Below are 21494 nucleotides of genomic sequence, written 5' to 3'. Positions count from 1 at the left end.
CACTCTCCCCATCTGCCAATCCCAGTAACAGGCATTCAGTGGCATCCTGCCTGTGCCAGTGGAGGTAAAACCTCGCCATCGTGGCTGGTAGCCATTGATAGCCTTATCCCCAAGGAACTTGTCTAATCCTCTTTTAAAGCCATCCAAGTTGGCAGCCATCACTACCTCTTGGGGGAGCAAATTCCTTGGTTAATAATAATAATAATAATAATAATAATAATAATAATAATAATAATAATAATAATAATAATTATTATTATTATTTATTATTTGTACCCCGCCCATCTGGCTGGGCCTCCCCAGCCACTCTGGGCGGCCTCCACAGAAACCAAAAAACACTAAAATATCATACATTAAAAGCTTCCCTGAATAGGGCCGCCTTAAGATGTCTTCTGAATGTCAGGTAGTTGTCCATCACCTTGACATCCGATGGGAGGGCATTCCACAGGGAGGGCGCCACCACCGAAAAGGCCCTCTGCCTGGTTCCCTGTAGCTTCGCTTCTCGCAATGAGGGAACCGCCAGAAGGCCCTCGGCGCTGGACCTCAGTGTCCGGGCAGAACGATGGGGGTGGAGACACTCCTTCAGGTATACTGGGCCGAAGCCGTTTAGGGCTTTAAAGGTCAACACCAGCACTTTGAATTGTGCTCGGAAACGTACTGGGAGCCAATGTAGGTCTTTCAAGACCGGTGTTATGTGGTCTCGGCGGCCGCCCCCAGTCACCAGTCTAGCTGCCGCATTCTGGATTAGCTGTAGTTTCCGAGTCACCTTCAAAGGTAGCCCCACGTAGAGCGCATTGCAGTAGTCCAAGCGGGAGATAACTAGAGCATGCACCACTCTGGCCAGACAGTCTGCGGGCAGGTAGGGTCTCAGTCTGCGTACCAGGTGGAGTTGGTAGACAGCTGCCCTGGATACAGAATTGACCTGCACCTCCATGGACAGCTGTGAGTCCAAAATGACTCCCAGGCTACGCACCTGGTCCTTCAGGGGCACAGTTACCCTATTCAGGACCAGGGAGTCCTCCACACCAGCCCGCCCTCTGTCCCCCAAAAACAGTACTTCTGTCTTGTCAGGATTCAACTTCAATCCATTAGCCGCCATCCATCCTCCAACCGCCTCCAGGCACTCACACAGGACCTTCACCGCCTTCACTGTGTGAAGAAGCACTTTCCTTTCACCAGTCCTGAATCTTCCAGCATTCCCTTTTATGGGATGGCCTCGGGTTACAGCATTAATAATAATGATAATAATAATAATTTTTATTTATACCCCACCCTCACCAGCCAAGGCCGGGCTCAGGGCGGCTAACAAGCGATAATAATAATAATAATAATAATAATAATAATAATAATAATAATAATAATAATAATAATAATAATAATAATATCTTTATTGTCATTGCCCCCTCTCGGGGACAACGAAATTACTTGGCTGCTCCATCCACCCAGGTAGGGCACTCCACACAAAATCAAATCAACTATAAAAACACTAATTAAAACAATACAGTATAAAACAGCAAGGAAGATTAGATGACTTTCAAAGTCCAGGCTTCCCATTCAGGGCGGAGATCGCTCTGGGGAAGAAGCTGTTCTTAAGACGGCTTGTTCTTGTCTTCATCGTCCTGTATCTCCGTCCCGACGGCATACAACTTAAAAACAAGATTAAAATACAACATTAAAATATTGAAACATTTAAATATTAAAATGCAGCCTCATCACAGGAGGAGAGAGGGGGGAAAAAAGAAAAATGAAAGAGGGGGAGGCAATCAAATTGGCTCCAAGCCAAAGGCCAGGCGGAACAACTCTGTCTTACAGGCCCTGCGGAAAGAGATCAGATCCTGCAGGGCCCTGGTCTCATGAGGCAGAGCGTTCCACCAGGCCGGGGCCAGTGCTGAAAAGGCCCTGGCTCTGGTTGAAGCTAATCTGACTTCCTTAGGGCCCGGGACCTCTAGGGTGTTGCTATTTATGGACCTTGAGGCTCTCTGTGGGGCATTACGAGGGAGAAAAACTTCTCAGGGCCCACTCTTTCTCTGCCAGGCAGTATCTCATAGCCCTGTAACACACATCCCCACCCACTTTACACTGAAGAAGTCATGTCCTTCAGCATCGACTTCTGACTCTCTGTTCTTGGCTCTGTCCTGATGGCTGCTTACAGCTCTGAGCAAATTGGAGCATAATTGACCAGACTGTTCTTACGTAGGGTGGATGGGAGTGCAAACAGGAACATAGGAAAACAAGCTTTTGTGGAGCCAGAAATAATCAGGGCAACCAGGGAGCAGACAAAAGCAGTTTAATGGGCTGCCACCTCTAGCACTAGCCAAAGGAAGTGAGCAGGAGACCCACACGCTCCTTTGGCTCCTACCCAATCCTCAGTGCAGGCTGATGCCTTGCTTTTCTTCTCCCATCTCAAAAACCTGCTTAACTATTTCCTGCCAAAGCGGATGCACTACCAAAGACAGCTGCCTTAATAACTGCCAATACACTATCTGGTATTTTGTCCATTTTTGCACCCGGGGCATGTCGCTCCCTTGCCCCACCTGAGCTTCAGCAAACAAGAGGCAGCTTGATTGGATGTCAAAACATCTCAAGATTAATCTGCTGCTCCGGCTTTTATAAATAGCGTCTCTCGGATGCCCTGCAGCTCTGTGGGCCTCTCCTTTCGGGGATTTGTGTCTCTCGCAATCTGACTTCCACTTTGAAAACCTTGTTAACTTTCCTCCAGATTACACTGAGTGGAGCAGACAGAGGCTGGTTCGGCGGATTTCAAGGCTGGAGAAAGTGAGTGATGGGAGCCCGATCGCTATCTTAGCGCTGCTGGGAAAGAAACAGTTGCAGTTGCTGAACCCCTTGGCCCATTTGCTTCAGTCTATTGCAAAGAGACTAGACCCAAGGAACTTGCTTATATAGGTGTTTGTGTGTGAGAAAGAAATGCCGATTGGCGTATTTTTAGGATGTGAGCATTACCATTACCGAGCAGTTGTTCGGGGGTCACTGGGCATCTTCGTTGAATAGACTACGTAGGACAAGGCTGAGAAACTCAAGGGACGCATCCCCTTTTGCACAACCTCCTGGGAGCCGCATGCCAGCAGTGAACCTGGCCAGGTGCAGAGGCGGCCACAGCAAGAGATGCATCTCTTACCTACACTTAAGCCACGTAAAAGCAAGAGAGAAGCATTTTCCATCCAGGGAACCAAGAGGCATCATCAAATATCCCCAGGCAGGCAAACGAGGGCACCCAAGGAGGGCATAGTATAGGGCTGGTGTGGGAGGTGGCCTGAGAAGATGGGGCACGATTTGGGAAGAGTCTCCAGGGCTGGGTGGAAAGGCCTAGACATTTCCTGTCCCCCTGGTGCAGAGTAAGCACTTGGATTAGTTCCAAAATCACAAAAGTTCTTTGTAAAAAGTGCTTATGGTGATGATGATTTGAGAGGAGAGTCTAGCTTATAAGCAGCTTCAGCTGTCAACCCTCTCTTAGCCACAGAAACTGCTTGGATCTCTAGAGCAGCCTTTCTCAACCTTCCTTGGGTCCCCAGATGTTGCTGGACTACAACTCCCATCATTCCTAGCCAAGCATGGCCAGTGGGAGTTGTAGTCCAACAATACCTGGGGAACCTAACGTTGAGAATGGCTGTTCTGGAGCGTTGAGCTGGTGGTTGCCACTGGTTGAATGTTCTACGACCACAGATGATTTCTGCACACCAGGACAGGGTTTTGTGTGCCCCTAGATCAGTAGACTGCTATAATGCTATAATGTGCCTCACTCTTTTCCCTTTCCATATTTCCAGAAAATGGATGAGATGCAGAATGGTAGGCTTTCAGAAACTAGCACTTCATCGTTGCTCACCCAGTTGGGTCAATCAGCTGCTGAGGAAGGTGACCCTCCAGGAGAACGTGAGCGTCTTCGTAGACTAGTGAACAAACTGAAAGGCCAAAAGGACGTCCTTCAGAACCAACTGGCTGCTAAAGAGTTAAGTCTCTAGATATCGCCAGAAACAGCGCAGCTGCCTTTGGTTGCAATCTTGGGTGGTACAGTCATATGTATGTGAATATCCTTTGGTGCTCTATGCAAGAATCTTTCTGCATTTTTAATTTGGCCATTTCTCCCAGTTAAAATTAAAAAGTGCTTTAAAAAAATCCAGGCCCTAAGAATGCTGCAAATTTGCACAACAAATATGTGCAAAAGCCAGATTTGACAGCAAATACCTGAAGTTGTAAGTGTGTTTGTTTATTTAAAAATATTTGTAGCCTGCCCTATACAGTATATCATATTGATCTCAGGAGCAGGGTACACAAATGCAGGATATAAACAACAATTTCATTGTTATGCAGAGAGGATAACGCTAAAAACTGCACAACGGCAAAGTGGTTTCTTATTACCGTTTTCATCTGCACAATCAATGAATCATAAACGCCTGCAAGAATGACCACGTCTTGATCTGGTGCCAGAAGTAAAACAAAAGTGGCGCCAGACGTGCCTTCCTTACTCACAGGATGATTGTCGTTCCTCCTCCACAACCTTGACAAGTTGGTGGAGCCTGTGACCCTGCAGAGTCAGACCCACTAGGAGTTGCAAAAGAGACTTGGCAGGAGTTGCGCAAGAGCATGACTTCACAGCAAATGTGACTCTGGCCCAGAAGCGCTGTCAGCAGAGCTGGCAAAATGTTCCCATTTCGGCACAGTCAAGGCTGTTGACCTGTTAGCACCGTGTCCTTTCATTGTCAATTTTTTGGCAAATCCCTGAGGTTGTTGAGCTCTTACCCCCATCTTCTTTCTTGCAAGACTCTGCTGGCGAGTTAGAGGTTTGTGGCTAGGTGGTGGCTGTGCACCCTCACTTTGAACATGGGACTGAATGTAGCAGGATTTGTTCCCTCCCTCTGCTTTGAGGATCAGAGCAGTTGCCCTGCCTGGTTTTGTTTCAGGGGTCCTTCTGCAAGTTACTCCAACCTTCCCCTATCTCCTGCTGTGTTGGAAAATTCACAAGATCCAAGTGGTGTGCCTCAGGATCCATTCATGAGGTTGCACGTGCTACTTCCTTGGTGCGCCCCTCCAAAAGTAGACACCCCAAACAACTACTTGCATTGTGTGCTTTGTAGAGGCGCTTGCAGGTTTCAGAGTTCTGTGGAACTGGAAACTCTGTGCAAATGATTTGTTTTGTACTTCTGCAGGGAAGAAATCCAGAAGCTGACAGAGAAGGTGGGAGAACTGGAGGGAAACCAAGATTCAAACTGTAGGCTGGCTGGAATTGATGCCACAGAACCTCCCAACCAGGTAAAAAAACCACAGTTCGATATGTTTGGTACAGCAGGTCACCTAATATTAATTGACTTCTGTTGAAACTTCTGTGCAGGCTGCTTGGCATGGATTTCAGAGATTGCATCCCTTCTAAACCCTTCCTCCAGCCAAGTATTGGATTTTATTTTTATGGGTATGAAAGAAAGGCGGGGGGAGCCTTTTATATTCTTACTCTAGGTGGCTAAAGGAGAATGATGTATGACCTCCTAATAGCTAAGGCTGACTTGGAGGAAATGTGTAGCTTAGGGATGTGAGTGGAGACAGAACACTTAATTGCTGGTAACTTGGCTGGGAAATCTCTGTCCCCGCTTGTTCCTTCACTGATTTGTTAATAGCAGGAAAGTCCTCTGTACTGAAAGGCAACGCCATCTTTTTGCCTTGGCTCTCACAGTGCTTGGAATTGGCAGTTATTCTCTCTTTCTCTCCATCTACTCCTTCCTCTTCTCCCCACTAACTCTCTCATTGTCCCAATCCTTCCTTTCTTTCTCTTCTCCTCTTACAATATTGTGCTCCTTCAGTTCTTTGCCACATTCTTCCTCCATGTTTGCATGACTTCTTTCCCCCCTCATTCATTTGTTGATCCTTCCAATTTCTTGCTTCTTGCATATGTCTCTCCCCCCTACCCCCTTCATTCTTACAAACTAACTGCTGTTCCTGGTTTAGACGTAATGAGAAGCTGCAACAAATTTAAGCCAGGAAGCAGGTGCTTTCATATCTTCTCATGCCTGCATCAGAGGAGGAGGGTGGAAGGAGCGAGCATGCAAGCCCAAGACTCAAGCAAGCTCATTTATGAAACACTACACCTGTTGTTCGGTCCCTGCTCCTGCCCACCTAGCAGTTTGAAAGCACGAAGTGCAAGTAGATCAATAGGTACCACTCCAGCGGGAAGGTAAACGGCGTTTCCGTGCCCTCCTCTGGTTCGCCAGAAGCGGCTTAGTCATGCTGGCCACATGACCCGGAAGCTGTATGCCAGCTCCCTCAGCCAATAAAGCGAGATGAGCGCCGCAACCCCAGAGTCAGTCACGACTGGACCTAACAGTCAGGGGTCCCTTTACCTTTACCTTTACACCAGGGATGCCGAACCTCCACTTATAGGCCTAATTGGGGCTGTAAGGCTATTTCAGCCAAGCCATGCCCACCTGCCAGGTAAAGGCTTGACCTGGATCCTGCCCACCTGTCAGTTGACCAGCAGATGTGTGAGAGGAATGATCTGGCCCAACAGCTGGAACCATTTCCCACCCCTCCATCAAACTATGGCTTAGTGTTGCATCTGAACAGAAAGAGCCATGTGTGTCCAAACAGATACATACTAATTCTTAGTCACTGCGGAAGAGCACAGCTGAGGGAGAGTCCTCCTTCGGCACTGCTCCATATTTTTTGTGGACCCCCAACTCCTGAACCATGAAGAATAGAGAGTAGGCTCCAAAGAAGGCGTCTCCCTCAGTGCATGACTCAGAACTACCATTCAACTAGGAACAAACAGTTCTTTCTATATAATTCAAACATTTCCTGAATAGTAGTCAAGTGAACTGGTCAGCATGCCAACCTTTTATCTTCACTTCTCTGAGAGGTTTATGGGGCTTTTTAAGGTTTTGTGTGGACGCGGCTAGCGCTGTGGTCTAAACCACTGAGCCTCTTGGGCTTGCCGATTGGAAGGTTGGCGGTTCGAATCCCCGCGACGGGGTGAGCTCCTGTTGCTCAGTCCCTGCTCCTGCCAACCTACCAGTTCGAAAGCACATCAAAGTGCAAGTAGATAAATAGGTACCGCTCCGGTGGGAAGGTAAACGGCGTTTCTGTGTGCTGCTCTGGTTTCGCCAGAAGCGGCTTAGTCATGCTGGCCACACGGCCCGGAAAAACTGTCTGTGGACAGTAAAGCGAGATGAGCGCCACAACCCCAGAGTCGTTCGCAACTGGACTTAACTGTCAGGGGTCCTTTACCTTTTTAAGGTTTTGTGTGCGTGTGTGTATTACAACAAAAACATTTGTTTTTTGCAGCGCTGGCACAAGCAGTTGCTCATTGGTGGTAGCATTCCATTCTTCCAAGCTGTCCCTTTGACAGCAGCAATCACCATTCCTCTGGATTTCTGCTTCTCCATTCATACTTTCTCCAATGTTATTTTAAGGGCCTGCAGAAATGTCAGCCCAGCTGGCGACCGTTGAATCCAGCATACATGCTAAAGTTCAGAGGTTCAGATTTGGAGTGCTCACCTCCTTGCTCTCCTGAGCATCACAGAAAGGAACAAGCTGCTCGGGTCATCCAGAGACAATGGAAGGCCTACCACACCAAGGTGATGCTCTTTCAGCTGCAAAGGGAGGGGGAGGTATATTTTTGGAGCAGAAGAGTACAGAAATCGGAGGACGGGAGGAACCGGGATGATAGTGACACCCTTTGGCATGTGAGACTCTGCACCTCCTCACCACTCAAATGCCAACATCCTTTCAAATCTATCCTTTTCTCTTTAAAAACAAAAACCATCCGCTCCTGATTTCTGTACTTGTACAGGGCAGTTGTTAAGGATGCTGGATATAGCAAATGGGCTTTAAATCATTATCAGAGCCTCACATTTTTCATGCAGAAGGTCCCACTCTCCATCTCTCGCCCTGACCTAGCCACTGATCCACGCATAGGCGCCGACTCCATGGGGCTTGAGGGGGCCCGAGCCCCCTCAAAAATTCGTTTGGGGGGGCTCCGCCCCCCCAATAATCTCCGGCGCCCCTCCAGCAGAGCGCCATCGCCGCCCCTCCCCCAGCCCAAAATGCACAGGGTCGGGCTGCATGCCTCCTGCCCTCCCTCCCGAGCAAAAGCTCCACCCACTTTATTTGCATATTCATGAGCTTATTTATTATTCATGAGCTTTCCCGGGCCTCCCCAATATTTTTTATAAGTCCGCGTCCCTGGATCCAGGCGACGGTCACCTCCAGACTGGATTATTGTAACTCGCTCTACGTGGGGCTGCCCTTGAGACTGACCCAGAAACTCCAGCGGGTGCAAAATGCCGCAGCGAGACTCCTTACGGGGTCCTCGCTGCAAGATCACATTCACCCGGTGCTATACCAGCTGCACTGGCTCCCGGTGGAGTACAGGATCAGGTTTAAGGTGCTGGTTTTAACCTTTAAAGCCCTATACGGCCTAGGACCCTCGTACCTACAGGGCCGCCTCTTCTGGTATGTCCCACAGAGGAATTTACGGTCTTCAAACAAAAACATGTTGAAGGTCCCAGGCCACAGAGAGGTTAGGCTGGCCTTAACTAGAGCCAGGGCTTTTTCGGCTGCAGCTCCAACCTGGTGGAACGCTCTGTCACAAGAGACAAGGGCCCTGCGGGACTTGACATCTTTCCGCAGGGCCTGCAAGACAGAGCTGTTCCACCAGGCCTTTGGTTAGGGCACAGCCTGACTCCCTCCTTTGGCAATCTTCACAGAACTCTAGCCCAATGGTTGCCATCAATTTGATTTGAATTAATTTTATAATGAAATGATTTTAGAATGTTGTATTATTTTATTGTTGTTAGCCACCCTGAGCCCGGCTTCAGCTGGGGAGGGCAGGATATAAATAATTTTTTAAAAAATTATTATTATTATTATTATTATTATTATTATTATTATTATCTACAAAGATGTCCTGGAGGAGAGGCAGACATTATACCCTTGTCTGAGACCGTGGAGAGCCACTGCCAGTCAGAGCTGGCCAGACATGGCTAGGTGGACCAGTGGCTAGGCTCCACATAAGTCCTATGGTCATACATAACTGCTCAGATAATACCAAGGAATATGAATTACCCCGGGTGGGAATACAACTTGGACTTAATCTAAGATCAATATACGTTTAATCTCTTTTATTGTTGTATTTGTGCATTTCCTCACAAGCTGCTTTGGAACACATTGTTCGCAAAACCAAGGTATAAATAATTGTAGTGATATAAAACACAAAATGTTTGATGAACCTCTGAGCACCAGGGGCATACACCAAATCCAGAAGTAGAATGAACAAGTTTAGCTGAAAAGAATTTAAAAGGCTCCATTTCAGTCCAATGTTTATCCATTTCAGATTGACAGGGCTGCACTGGATGAGGTGAGTAATGTAAACTCTTCTTAGTTGAATTGATTTTTTAAAAGTTAATCTAATGGTTGCAGGCCTACAACTAATAGTTTCAATTGCTTCTGTTCTCAGTCATTCAGGTCTTGTGCAGTTTTTCTGCAATTTGCATCACCTGGAAACATGAATCTGATGTTCATATCAGTGGCAAAGTCTAATGGGTAGTTGGAGACCCAAGACATTAATTGTAGCCTTGCCAATGAAATGTTAGCTGCTGAGGTGTGATTTCATTCAGCAGATTTGACTGTATGTGAATTTCCAAATTAACTTGTGCATAAGTAGGTTTCTTTTATCTTTCATTGGCCAGGACCAACTTTTGAATTGGAGATCAGTAGTTCAGCTTGCCTTGTGATTGGCAGGAATACCTTTATAGAGCCAAGAAAATAGTCCTTTATAGAACACAATTTCTTCCTGGGGCTGTGCATGGAATGTGTAGCTGCCATCTTTCAAGGGACTTAACATCCATTCATTTTATTCTCTCCCCCCTGCGCTCTCTCTCAGGCGGTTGTTGTGCTCCAGGCAGCTTTCAGGGGACACTTGGCTCGGCAGAAACTATTATCAATTAACGCACAAGGTCGAAACTCTCCCAGCGTGCCTCGAACAGGACACAAGGCAACTATCAGGGCAAGTAGAGATGCAGCCGCAGCATGTTTTCCCCTGATACGCAGATGCTCTGCAGGGCAAAGGAACAGGATCCCAAGCTCTTTTGTTGTTGTTTAGTCATTTAGTTGTGTCCGACTCCTCGTGACCCCATGGACCAGAGCACGCCAGTCACTCCTGTCTTCCGCTGCCTCCCCCAGTTTGGTCAAACTCATGTTAGTAGCTTCAAGAACATTGTCCCAAGCTCTAGTCCTGCTATAATACTGGAACTTCGACTGTTGGCTTTGTTTGCTTCTTGTCTTTATATACCTTTTAATAATAAAATCAAAACCACATGGATTTAGTTTAAAACAAATAGGAACAAATTTATCCCGTGTCTCTATCAAGCCAGTTTACTATTTTATTGTTGACATTTCCCCCCTTCCCCAGGAGGGCAAACTGGCCTTTTAACAGGAGAAGAGCCAAAGGTCTGGATCCGTCCAAAGGTCCATTTAGTCCAGCCCCTGGCCAACCAGATGCTTCTAGGCAGCCCACAAACAGGACATAAAAGCCTTTTTTCCTCTCCCCCCCCCCCGCCCTCGGACACCTCAGTTGCCCGGCAGCAGCCTGTATTCAGAGGGTAGATGGCCTCTGAATTAGGCTGCGCCCAAATTGCTGTAGTTGCCCAGGACTTTAGAAACTACCAACCATTAGAAGCTGTCAGAGACCATTTGAATTAGGGGCTTCTAGCCATCAGTGCCCAATAAACTCCTTTTAAGTATAAACTGTTTCTAGACTTTTGTATAAGCATTGTGCATCCCTTCGCTTGACATAAGATGACAGCATTTCTGTTCCTTGGAAGTCGCTGTTTTATCCCATCCTTCTAAGGGCTGTTCTCCTTATGCCCATGTTTAACTTTTCCATTCTTTCCTTAACCAAAATCTATGGGTAAAAGCATTTTTCCAGCATTATACAACAGGTGGCTTTTCCTCTGCTAAAAAGTTAAAGCTAAACTCATTCTGATGTTTACTGTCAAGTGACCAACCAAATTTGTTGTTGAGATCTTGTTGTGAAACAAGCTTGAATAACGTCTGAATCTTCCTGCCAGCATTTCCTAATTTTGCTCTTGCATTATGCAGGAGGAGGACCAAATTAAGAAAATAATGTTTTCTTTATAAGTAGTTTGAACAAATAAAAATTAAAAAAGAAAATAAGGTCCTTTTTATGAACTTGATTTGGCTGTTGCTTTTGGTTGATTGGCATTTTTGGCAGTGATCGATAACCATGGACAGAACTAGAATACAGTATGTGGTTGGGGGACCTAATATATTAATTTCTCTGCCCGCAAACATTATTTTTTTTAAAATGAATGTTCAGTGTTGGGAAATTGCTGAATCCCTTCCATATTCAGCCAGCCTAGTGAAAGCTGCTGCTTCTCAACCCAGAGGTGTCTCATCTAAAGGCCAGAATATTTGATAGCCTGCATCCTTGCTCCTTTGTTCTCCCATATTTATATATCAACGATGCCAAATTTCTCTTTGAGCAAGCGGTAAGAAGGCTGGAGCAACTTTGCATTGGCAGCCCCAGAAATCTACTGGCATTCCCAAACTACTACAGCTGAAAAGCAGGCCAGTTCTTTTTTCTTTCTGTTGATGGATAAGGAATGCTTTGAGGTCAGAAACAGCAGAATCTGTTCACTTGCCAATTGACATATTGAATGCCAACACCTTGTTCCTATTTGTGCTCCTAGAATTCACTTTCGTCTCGTGGGTCCAGCTCTTCACAAACAGCTGCTGATTACAAAGCAGAAGAAGATGCTGTGAGGCTTGTGCAGTCCGTTTTCAGGGCTCACACGGCACGCACCCACCTTGAGGAAAGGTAAGCCAGGAGTGGCTTGTTCTAATGAGATTTGAGTTTCACAGATCTTGCTGTCAATGGCTTGAAGATCGTGAGCTGGAGCCCAGGTTGGGCCAAACAGTATAACAATATTTGCACCAGCAAAATGGAGCTGCAGACGATGAGGCTACTGTTGACTTCTCCCATGCTGTTCAACTCTTCTGCTGTCTTCACCCTCTCCCCCTCCTTTGTATTTCCATTTAGTCTTCCACAGTCTAGCCCAGATGCCAGGCAACGTTGTTCCAGAACATCAAGCAGCTTGTCTGAAAAGGAAAACAAGAGCACATTAGCTTTTTTTTTCTGAAGTGATTTAAAAGATTCAGAAGGTCCTTCATTTGCCCCACTAAGTTTTGGGTCAGAAATGGTTCCAAACAACTTTGGATCAGAAATGGTTTGTTTACCTGCACAAGGAATTCCAGGCTGTTTCCATCTTTTTTTATGATTCCATGTGATCCTGCTGACAGCGTAGATCAGCCCTAACTGGCCTAGGTCCCAATCCCACATGTGCCCCACAATGATTTGTTGTGCTCCTTAGAGTAGGCAAGCCGGCCTCTTCTAATGGGAAATAATAGTGGCATGTGTGTTAAAGGTTGAGCAATACCTTAAAGATTTCAAGTGCTGTGTATATCCTGAATTTGTCAAATAAGATACCTCATGGGGATGATCAAGCGAAAATCACTTATCTTTGTTTGAGTCTGAGAAATTCATGACAGAGTTACAGGATTTGCTGTAGCTGCCCAAAAGCTGTGGTTTTTTTAGGATAATATGGTGATTTGATTGGATGATTTTACTATAATGCCATGTTACACCTGCATCAACACAACCAGAGGCTTTCATCTGCCCCAGCTGCAACAAAACATGTCTCCTGCATCAGTCTCTACAGCCACAGCAGGCACTGCAACCTTCCAGTGGTTTGACTTCACCCCCCAAAGGTGCACTCTTCCAATATCTCCCAAGACAGACAGATGCCAACAACAATTAATCCCTTTAACCTTTTGTATTTTAATATACATTTTAACCTTTTGTATATTATTATTTTAATATAAAGATATATGTCGGTAGATGTTGTGTTTAAATATTGATGTTGTCGCTGGCATTCGCCTGTCTTGTTAGCATCACATTCTCCTGTACCCTTTTGGAGAGGTGAGCCATCGTCGTAGCTGCCTGGCCAGTATAATGTGTCAAGGCCGTGTCATCTGCAAACAACATTGCATATAATTTTTTTCTGCGGTTGATATGACCACTATGGCTGACACTTTTTTGTGCTGTGTAAAAGAGTGAAGTGGCAGGACCTTTGATGTGATCCATGCAGCTCTTCTGCAGCACAGCAGCATGTGTCAGCACAGCCTCTTTGCTCTAAGACTATGACAACCAATGCTGCATCCCATTCCATCACTGGTGCTTGGCAGAGGGAGGTCAGAGTTCCTGCCTTTGCCTCGCCCTCCTCAGTGGTATTAAAGAAAGGCCCTGGAGATCTTTTTTACTCCACTCGGCTTTCGGGTGGTATGTGATGCTGTACCTGCTGCTGCTATTTAAAGTTGTTTTCTCTACTGCTAGTATTCTTATCTAATTTAATTATTTGCTGCCGCTGCCTTAACTTTTTAATGCTGTTGCTTTTGTTATCTTAAGCATATTATGTTGTTTTTCCGACTACCATAAACTACCTCGGGAGGATTGCTTGTGTATTATATTCAGTGCTTTTCTTCTGGGGGGACGCATACCCCTAAACATTTTGTGAATCTTTGTACTTTTGCCCACTTACTGTATTTATTTTTCCTGATTTGAACTATAAAATGGTGATTTTCTTGAGTCAAAATGAGAGTACCCCTAAACATTTTTTTTAGAAAAAAGCACTGATTGTTTGTGCCCTTTACTTTTGTGTAAAGGTGATTTTTATCTTGAAAGGCAATCTAAAACCCAGGCAATAAATAAATAAATGTAGCAGTATAATGCTTGAGTCTTAAGCAGGTGGCCCATCCTGAGTTCCCAAGGTGTGTGTTACATTTAGGTGCCATTTAACAGACTATGCCAGAAAAACCTTCCCACTCAAGGTGTTACAAAATTGTCTTCTGTCTTTGAGGAGTGTCTTTCTCAAATAGCAGGAACGCAGAGATCTGGGTTCTTCAGGCCTGCTCTGTTTCTCTATGCCTGTTCCACAATGTACCGCCCAACATAGTGTAAGTCACGTTAGATGTTTTCCACATGGAGATTAAACAAAATGATGAATGTAACAGAATGGCTGCCTGCCTGCCTGCCTACCAGTGAACCTCTGCATCTGAGTTAAAGCCTCAGGCCTGTGCTAGTTATTATCATAGGTCTCCTCCTTTATGGCTGGATCTCTCTGACTCTGGGCCCAATTTCTGCTGGGAGCTATTTTTACAACTCTTGCCAATTCTCCACATATTTTGCAGGCCTCTGATCCCTGGTCCTGGAGATGAGAGAGCAAGCCATGCAGCTCCTGACAGTGGAGAGAAGAAGCCAGTCTGGTCTCCATTCAAATATTCGCCTCTAGCGTTCACCTCAGCTGTTCATGGTAATCTCATTTACTTCCCCAGTCTGGGCTTATAGTCAATCGTACGTTTTTGCAGTGGTCTCCCTTGAACTTTGGTTCTAATTAATCTTGTCCAAAAAGGGGACTGCTGTGTACAGTAGGCTCAGCAAGGTTCCCGGTACTTCCACTTTGTCAATCAGTTCCTCCCTGTTGGTGAGGTCCGGGTCCAGGATAGATGACCCCCTTGTTGCTACTTCCACCTTCTGGGAAATGAAATTGTCAGTGAGGCAATGGAGGAATTTGTTGGACCTTACATTCTTGGCAGAATTTAAGTTCCAGCAGATATTGGGGTGGTTGAAGCCTCCCCATGACTACTAGATCTCTCCTTTTTGAATGTTTGGCAATCTGTTCTAGGAAGGCATCATCCAAGTCTTCAGTCTCAACGGAGTTCAAAACAAACCTGAGGCTAAATAGGGGCTCAGTATTCAATCTTGCAGCAGAGTGACGGCTTCATTGATTTTCAGTTGTTATAACTTTTATTTGTCGACAGCCACTCCATCACATTGATTTTTGTTTTTTGCACAGGCCTCTGAGTTAGGTATCAATTACTGTTTACTTCACAGGGTTGTTGTGAAGGTTAATAACTATCATTATTTAATTGCTTAACTGTTCCAGAAGAAAACAGCAGCCCAAGATGTAATTCAAACATATAAAGGGGGCCATCACACTGGGGGGAAATAGATTGTCTATTGTGCTACTGCTATTTATTACTTGAATTGGAGTTGAATTGCTAATGTCCAAATGGATGACTTTTCTAATTAGTATTCATTGGTGGTTTCCTTCTGTTTCTGCTTAGAGACTGCTTTTATCTTGTCCCAGAAGAACCTGTGGGTGCATTGGGGGCAATCTTCCAAACCATGGCTTGGAGGGTCATGCAGGAGACTTTCTGTGCTTGCATGCTCTCTTCCTCCTCCCTTCCTGTGTTGCAGGGCTTAATGCATTGCGTCATGGTTTGATCAAGTCATAGGTTACTGTATTTTGATGCAGTGGAAAGCAATATATTTCAAAATGAGGAAGTAGTGCAGTGCCATAGGAGAGAAGGTGGAGCATTCTCTCATTTACATGTAAATCCTGATGATTGGTTTAATGCCTGCCTTACTTTTGTGCATGAGAGGTTGTGTCAGCGTGGAAACAGAAAAGGGCAATCAAAATTATTCATAACCCATTCTGAAACCTTATTATTCTTAACAGAAAGACTTTGGCCATTTTTATCCACTCTCCGGTTTCGTTCGTTGTTCTTTCAGCCACATCCTCCCGTGATCAGCTGCAGCCCTCTCCCTCGCCACCTGCAGATGAAGTTCAGTCGGATGACTCGGATGACATCATCACAGTGTCTCCATCACCAGTGAAGAAAGCGTCATCTCATGATTTCACCAGCCATTTGTCACATTCTCTGCTGCACTCCTAGCGTGACAATGAAGGACATTTTAGTCTTGCTTGGTGAGGTGAAGTTGTCCAGGCTATGCTACTCGGCTTAGTTTTTCACAAAGGAGAAAGAAAGAGAGAGAAAGAGCTAAAGATGGTTAAGACCACATTTGCGAGGTGGTTCCTAAGGGGCAGGGGAGAGCATCTTTTGCAGATCCATTTCCCTATAATTCACAGGTACTGGCAAATTCTGCCCCTGCTGGTCCGCATGGTAGGAATTCAAACTTGTTTTGGTACCCCAAGCCATCTCCGGCTGTTGTTTCTAAGTTATCTTTTATTCTTGCTTCCCACAGTTCATGTTTTGTACCCAACTTTTGGCCATGCCAATTCACCTTGCAATTGGACGCCCCAGTACAAGGTCCTTAAAAGGTGAGGGCGCCTTCCTTGTAATAGGTAGTGATGCCCTTAAACAAACAGTTCTGTGGGACCAGTGCTTTGGCACAAAACACAGGAACCCTGTGAATTTCTGAGCTTTGCCTGGTTCTTGAACCAAAATCAGTTGGAGCCGACTTGTTCAAAGACTCCAGAACAAAAGGATATGTTCAGGAAGGGGAGATACAACTCACTGAAATTGTAGAAGATGAAGGGGCTAGGAGTCAAGTCTGGCTTTAAGCTTTTTGCTAAGTACAGTGGTACCTCAGGTTAAGTACTTAATTCGTTCCGGAGGTCCGTACTTAACCTGAAACGGTTCTTAACCTGAAGCACCACTTTAGCTAATGGGGCCTCCCGCTGCTGCCGTGCCGCCGGAGCCAGATTTCTGTTCTCATCCTGAAGTGAAGTTCTTAACCTGAAGCACTATTTCTGAGTTAGCGGAGTCTGTAACCTGAAGCGTATGTAACCTGAGGTACCACTGTAATATAAAATCAACAGGCTCCAGACTTCATTATCTTCTGGCTCTCCCGCAAGACTCCCTGCTCCTTCACTGGAGATGAGCCTTTATCTCCAAACCTGTGGTAGATTAACAACCATACTTAACTAACATAGATAATCTCTCCCTCTCTCTCTCTTTCTCAGAAGTGTTCATTTTGCCCCAAACCAAGAATTGCCTTGCGCTTGCATTTCAGTCGGTAGCTTTGTGTAATCACCTTTGTATGAAAGAACTTCCTAGGTTCTTCAGTCAGATGATTGGTCTCTAAAGCCCAGGAGAGGGTACCCTGACTGGCAGCAGCTCTCCAAGATCCTGATGCAGAGAAAGTCTTTGCCATTGCCTGCTCCTTATTCCTTTTCAACTGGAGAGGCCTGAGATTGAACCCGGGACATTCTGCCTGCCCAGCTCTGCCCCTGAGCTATAGTCCATCTGAACACTGCTGCTGCTACTGCAGATAAAGTTGGGAATCTAAATTACAGTTCCTGCTTGGAGGAGGATGCTTCAGTCTCCTGTCTTGTCATTATTTGTGACTTGATGAATTATTCAGATTTATTCAGGAGCCATGGCAATCACTCATCTTCTTTGCTCGCCTTCTGGAGTGTAAGATGGAAGGGCTGCTGTTGCCCATTGATCATCCTGCTGATTGTACATGTGCCACTTATCAGACCCCCCCCACATTTGCAATGGAGGAGGAAGAAGCCCCAGCTCCAAACCTAACTCTGCCCTGTGCCGCCCAAAAGGCAAGTCCCAGATACTCTGGTGCTCATCCCTATTTTAAGCGACAGGTTTGCATGAGTAAGACCACTTCCTAAGTGGCAGGCAAGCATGAATTGCTGCAAGATCTTGGAAATGCCTTTCCATTTCATACCAGAGGAAAGGATGAATGTCACCATCAGCATAGTGGCGTTAGCTTTGCTGCCTGTGCCCTTAAGAGACATTTTTTATTGCAAAGTACCATGAAATACCTTGCTCTCCTTACCTGTAGCACTCAGAGGCTCCCTGTTACGTCTTGCGGGGGTATGTCGGGTAGAGAAGCTGTTGTGGGGAGCTATTTTTCAAATCTTGCCGCAAAACTTACATGTTCTACAAAAATCTCTTCATAGAACTCTTCCTGGATTGTACAATTTCATCCTGCAAATGTGGGGTTGCTCCTGCACACACACTTGCAAGCAGAAAGCTAATGCCGCACACCTCTGGCATAACTCTCTGATGTTCAAGTTTCCAACATATGGGAAATCTTGGGTTTTTGTTTGTTTTGAGGTATCATTCAAAAAAGCACACATAACCCTTTGTTTGCATTTTAAAGTGGCACAGCCCAAGAAGTTCTCTGCCACGTGATTTTGCTGAATGTGTAAATAGGGGATGAATGGATGCTTCCTGACAGATTTCCTCATATATTTTGAAATAGCCCTTTACTGTTCCAGAATGAGCATGAAACAGCAACACAACACCATAGCAAACACTTTTGGGACTTACTGTCCATACAGGTGAAACAGAGGAAAAAACATGGCACCCATTTCTGGAGTTCAGTAGGGATAGTGGAGCACAGATTTGCCGCACAAGCCAAGGGCTGCCTCCTCTGCTGTACATCATTCCTTGGAACAAATCAACATGGTTTCTTTGGGGGATTCGGTGTGTGGGGTGGCAGCATATATGATCCACTTGCGTGACAACAAAAATCTGTCTTATTGTAGGGATCAGAGAAAGCTACCTACCCCCTGCCAGCAATGTTTACAAATCAAAACGTATATCAAAATATTGCAGTGCTTTTCATGGTTTGTGTCATGCACTGTAGTGTGTGGATCTGGCTGGCAAGCCATTAGCTGAGTGGTTAAATTCTTGCCAGATGGGGGGAAATGATGCCATAGGATATGTAACTATTGTTGTTGTTGAGTCATTTAGTTGTGTCCACCTCTTCATGACCCCATGGACCAGAGCACACCAGGCATTCCTGTCTTCCACTGCCTCCCAGAGTTTCATCAAATTCATGTTGGTAGCTTCGAGAACACTGTCCAACCATCCCGTCCTCTGTTGTCCCCTTCTACTTGTGCCCTCAAACTTTCCCACCATCAGGGTCTTTTCCAGGGATGTAACTATTATATTGGCACAATGGATATCTGCAAACACTCAAGTGGATCTTGGGAAGGTGAAGCCCAGTAAACCGACAGCACAATCCTATGCATGTGAAGCAGGCCCCATTGAATCAAGTTGGGCTTGCTCCTAGTGTATGTATTTAGGGTTGCAGTCAGAGTTCGATTTGTTTTGAGCAAAACCAGTAACCATTTGTACAATACATTCAGTGGAGTTTCGGTGTGTGAGAGTGAGTTAATGCACAGAATCTCCCTAATATTTTTTTTGTTCTTCAAATTGGAAGCAAAGATGCCTGCTTGCTCACACAGCGAAAGCAGGATGGAGCCTGCTGTGTATAAACCTGTCCCCAGCCCTTCAGGACCGGCTTGGAGGAAATTCTTCCTTCTTTTGTGGGCTGTAGGGACGCGGGTGGCACTGTGGTCTAAAGTACAGAGCCTAGGGCTTGCCAATCAGAAGGTCGGCGGTTCGAATCCCCGTGACGGGGTGAGCTCCTGTTGCTCGGTCCCTGCTCCTACCAGCCTAGCAGTTCGAAAGCACATCAAAGTGCAAGTAGATAAATAGGTACTGCTGTGGCAGGAAGTTAAACGGCGTTTCCGTGCGCTGCTCTGGTTTCGCCTGAAGCAGCTTAGTCATGTTGCCCAAATGACCCGGAAGCTGTCTGTGGACAAATGCTGGCTCCCTTGGCCAGTAAAGTGAGATGAGCACTGCAACCCCTGAGTCGTCCACGACTGGACCTAACGGTCAGGGGTCCCTTTACCTTTGTGGGGTGCTTCTGATAGTCTGTGCCAAAACTTCGGCCTATGCTGCCACTTGCACTATCATGAAACTAAGTGCCGTCTCCTCCATAAAAAGAGCCCTACGGGGTCAGGCTGAAGGCCCCTTAGGCCAGCACTCCGCTCCCCCCAATGGCCAGTCCAATACATTTGGGAAGCCCAACTAACAGGATTGGAATGCAATAGCCCCTCTTGAGGGTTGCTTCTCGGCAGCTGGCATTCACTGGCCTGCAGCATCTTAAGAAGGAGATTCCAAACCACCATTATGACTGACATTCCTGGAACATTGCCCTCTGGCTGCAGTCTTTCCCCTTTGGGGTTTTGCTGCATTTACCGGCCTGCTTATTAGCAATCAAGATGGGAACGTTGCATCTTGGCTGGGGCTCCTCAACCTTTCTGAGATTTCCGTTGTTTTTCAAAGACAAAAGAGGAAAACTTTCTGGGCTGTCATTACGACAACTTTAATGCATCGCAGGCCGGGAGGGGGAAAGGTAGCCTTTCTTTAGTGGCAAGTGGTTACCGTTAATGCGTCCATGAAGTCCAGAGCTCTGTCCTTTGGAAGATATTGCTTGTTCTTCTTCCAGTGCGTCTCTCTGCCCCCACCCCCCAACGCCCCTCTACATAAGAGAGAGAAATTGGCTCCCTCGCTTATGCTGAATGCTTGTTAAGTCGGGGACAGAAATCTGTTCTCTATCTGATACTTGCTATCATTCATGCCAGGACCGGCAGCCAAAAAGGATGGCTACGGTACAGAGCAGATGATTTTTGCTTAATCCCATCAGTGGAAACGCTGTTTGTAGGGCTTCCAGAGGCAGCTGCTGGGAGCTGTCCAGAGCCCAGGCAATCGGGAGAGAGGTTTACACCATCAGGTAAATTAATTCCATCCGCTGCTCCAGTCACATTGTCAGGGGCGCAGAAGGTAGCTCTGGTGCGCAGGCTGGATATGATTCCTGAACAGCTCTGTATATACGGCTAAGCACTGTCAATGACGTAAGCGGGAGGGGGGGAATACTTGCATCTATAGGCTGAATACATCTGATGCGCAGGGAGAGGAGGCTGGAAGCCTGTAATTGCAGCTCAGAGGCACCTCCGCAGTCCATGGCAAAACCCCAGGCTTTCATACAAAACTCGGAGTGTGTACAAAGGCCAAGACAGGAGCAAAATGTTTCCCAGACTCCAGTCCCTGGGGAGCTACTAGTGTGAGTAATTTGATGGAACCAGATCCTCCTTCCCACAATAGCAAGCCGTAAGAGAGAGCCATGAACAAAGCATGTGTGAGCGAGAGGTGAGGGGGAGAGGTTTGCATTTCCGCAGGACAGCTGAGTCGCTTTCAGATTGGTGCTTGTTAATCTTTTCGGGTTTATGAGGGAGTTGACATTATAAAGGTGTAGGTAGAATGGCCAGCCGGTAAACTGGCTTGCTGCTGGGACAGAAAGTGGATTTTATTCCTGGTAGTGATGGTGGGGTTTTTTTTTTTGGGGGGGGTGAAGGCCAACTCAGAACATTGTGCTTACTGAGGCAGAGCAGCAAATGGTGCCACACGCTTGGAGAACGGGAAGATGGCGTATTCCAAGTCAGAACATTGGCCCATCTAGCTCAGTCTTATCTACACAGAATGGCATCATCTTCAGGGTTTCAGACAGGAGTCTCTTCCTGTCTTATCTGTAGATGCCAGGGTTTGAACCCGTGACCACTGACTTCCAGCTCTACAATTCTATGATTTTGTGACTTTCAAGGAACTTTCAGATCAGTAGCTAGACCCACATAATCTACACCACTAGGCTGCCTGCCTCCCTTTCTCATAGGGCAAAGATACAGACGCCCAAAATCAGGCAGGGCCAGAGTGGAATATATGCACAGTACAATCACGTCTTACACAAAGTTATGGTTCCAAGCGGCATGTACCCCAAATCTTGGAACTGCCCCGCA

General features: G+C 46.2%; 1 protein-coding gene across 2 annotated transcripts in view; it reads left to right on the top strand.

Moving 5' to 3' along the window:
* Positions 1 to 17198, top strand: part of IQCE (IQ motif containing E) — a 42183-nt gene extending 24985 nt beyond the window's left edge. For both annotated transcript variants that reach the window (XM_081169521.1, XM_081169522.1), the window contains 9 exons: positions 2720 to 2775; positions 3783 to 3964; positions 5163 to 5265; positions 7413 to 7577; positions 9335 to 9358; positions 9884 to 10006; positions 11712 to 11839; positions 14269 to 14390; positions 15653 to 17198. In XM_081169521.1, coding sequence (XP_081025647.1) covers positions 2720 to 2775; positions 3783 to 3964; positions 5163 to 5265; positions 7413 to 7577; positions 9335 to 9358; positions 9884 to 10006; positions 11712 to 11839; positions 14269 to 14390; positions 15653 to 15816 — 1067 coding nt within the window. In that variant the 3' untranslated portion in view covers positions 15817 to 17198. The remainder of the gene's footprint in view (positions 1 to 2719; positions 2776 to 3782; positions 3965 to 5162; positions 5266 to 7412; positions 7578 to 9334; positions 9359 to 9883; positions 10007 to 11711; positions 11840 to 14268; positions 14391 to 15652) is intronic.
* Positions 17199 to 21494: the final 4296 nt, after the last annotated feature.

The sequence above is a fragment of the Podarcis bocagei genome (assembly GCF_964188305.1).
Source record: "Podarcis bocagei genome assembly, chromosome: 14".
Lineage (NCBI taxonomy): Eukaryota > Metazoa > Chordata > Lepidosauria > Squamata > Lacertidae > Podarcis > Podarcis bocagei.
The sequence above is the reverse complement of the archived record's forward strand: the minus strand, read 5'-3'. Positions and strand labels throughout refer to the sequence as shown.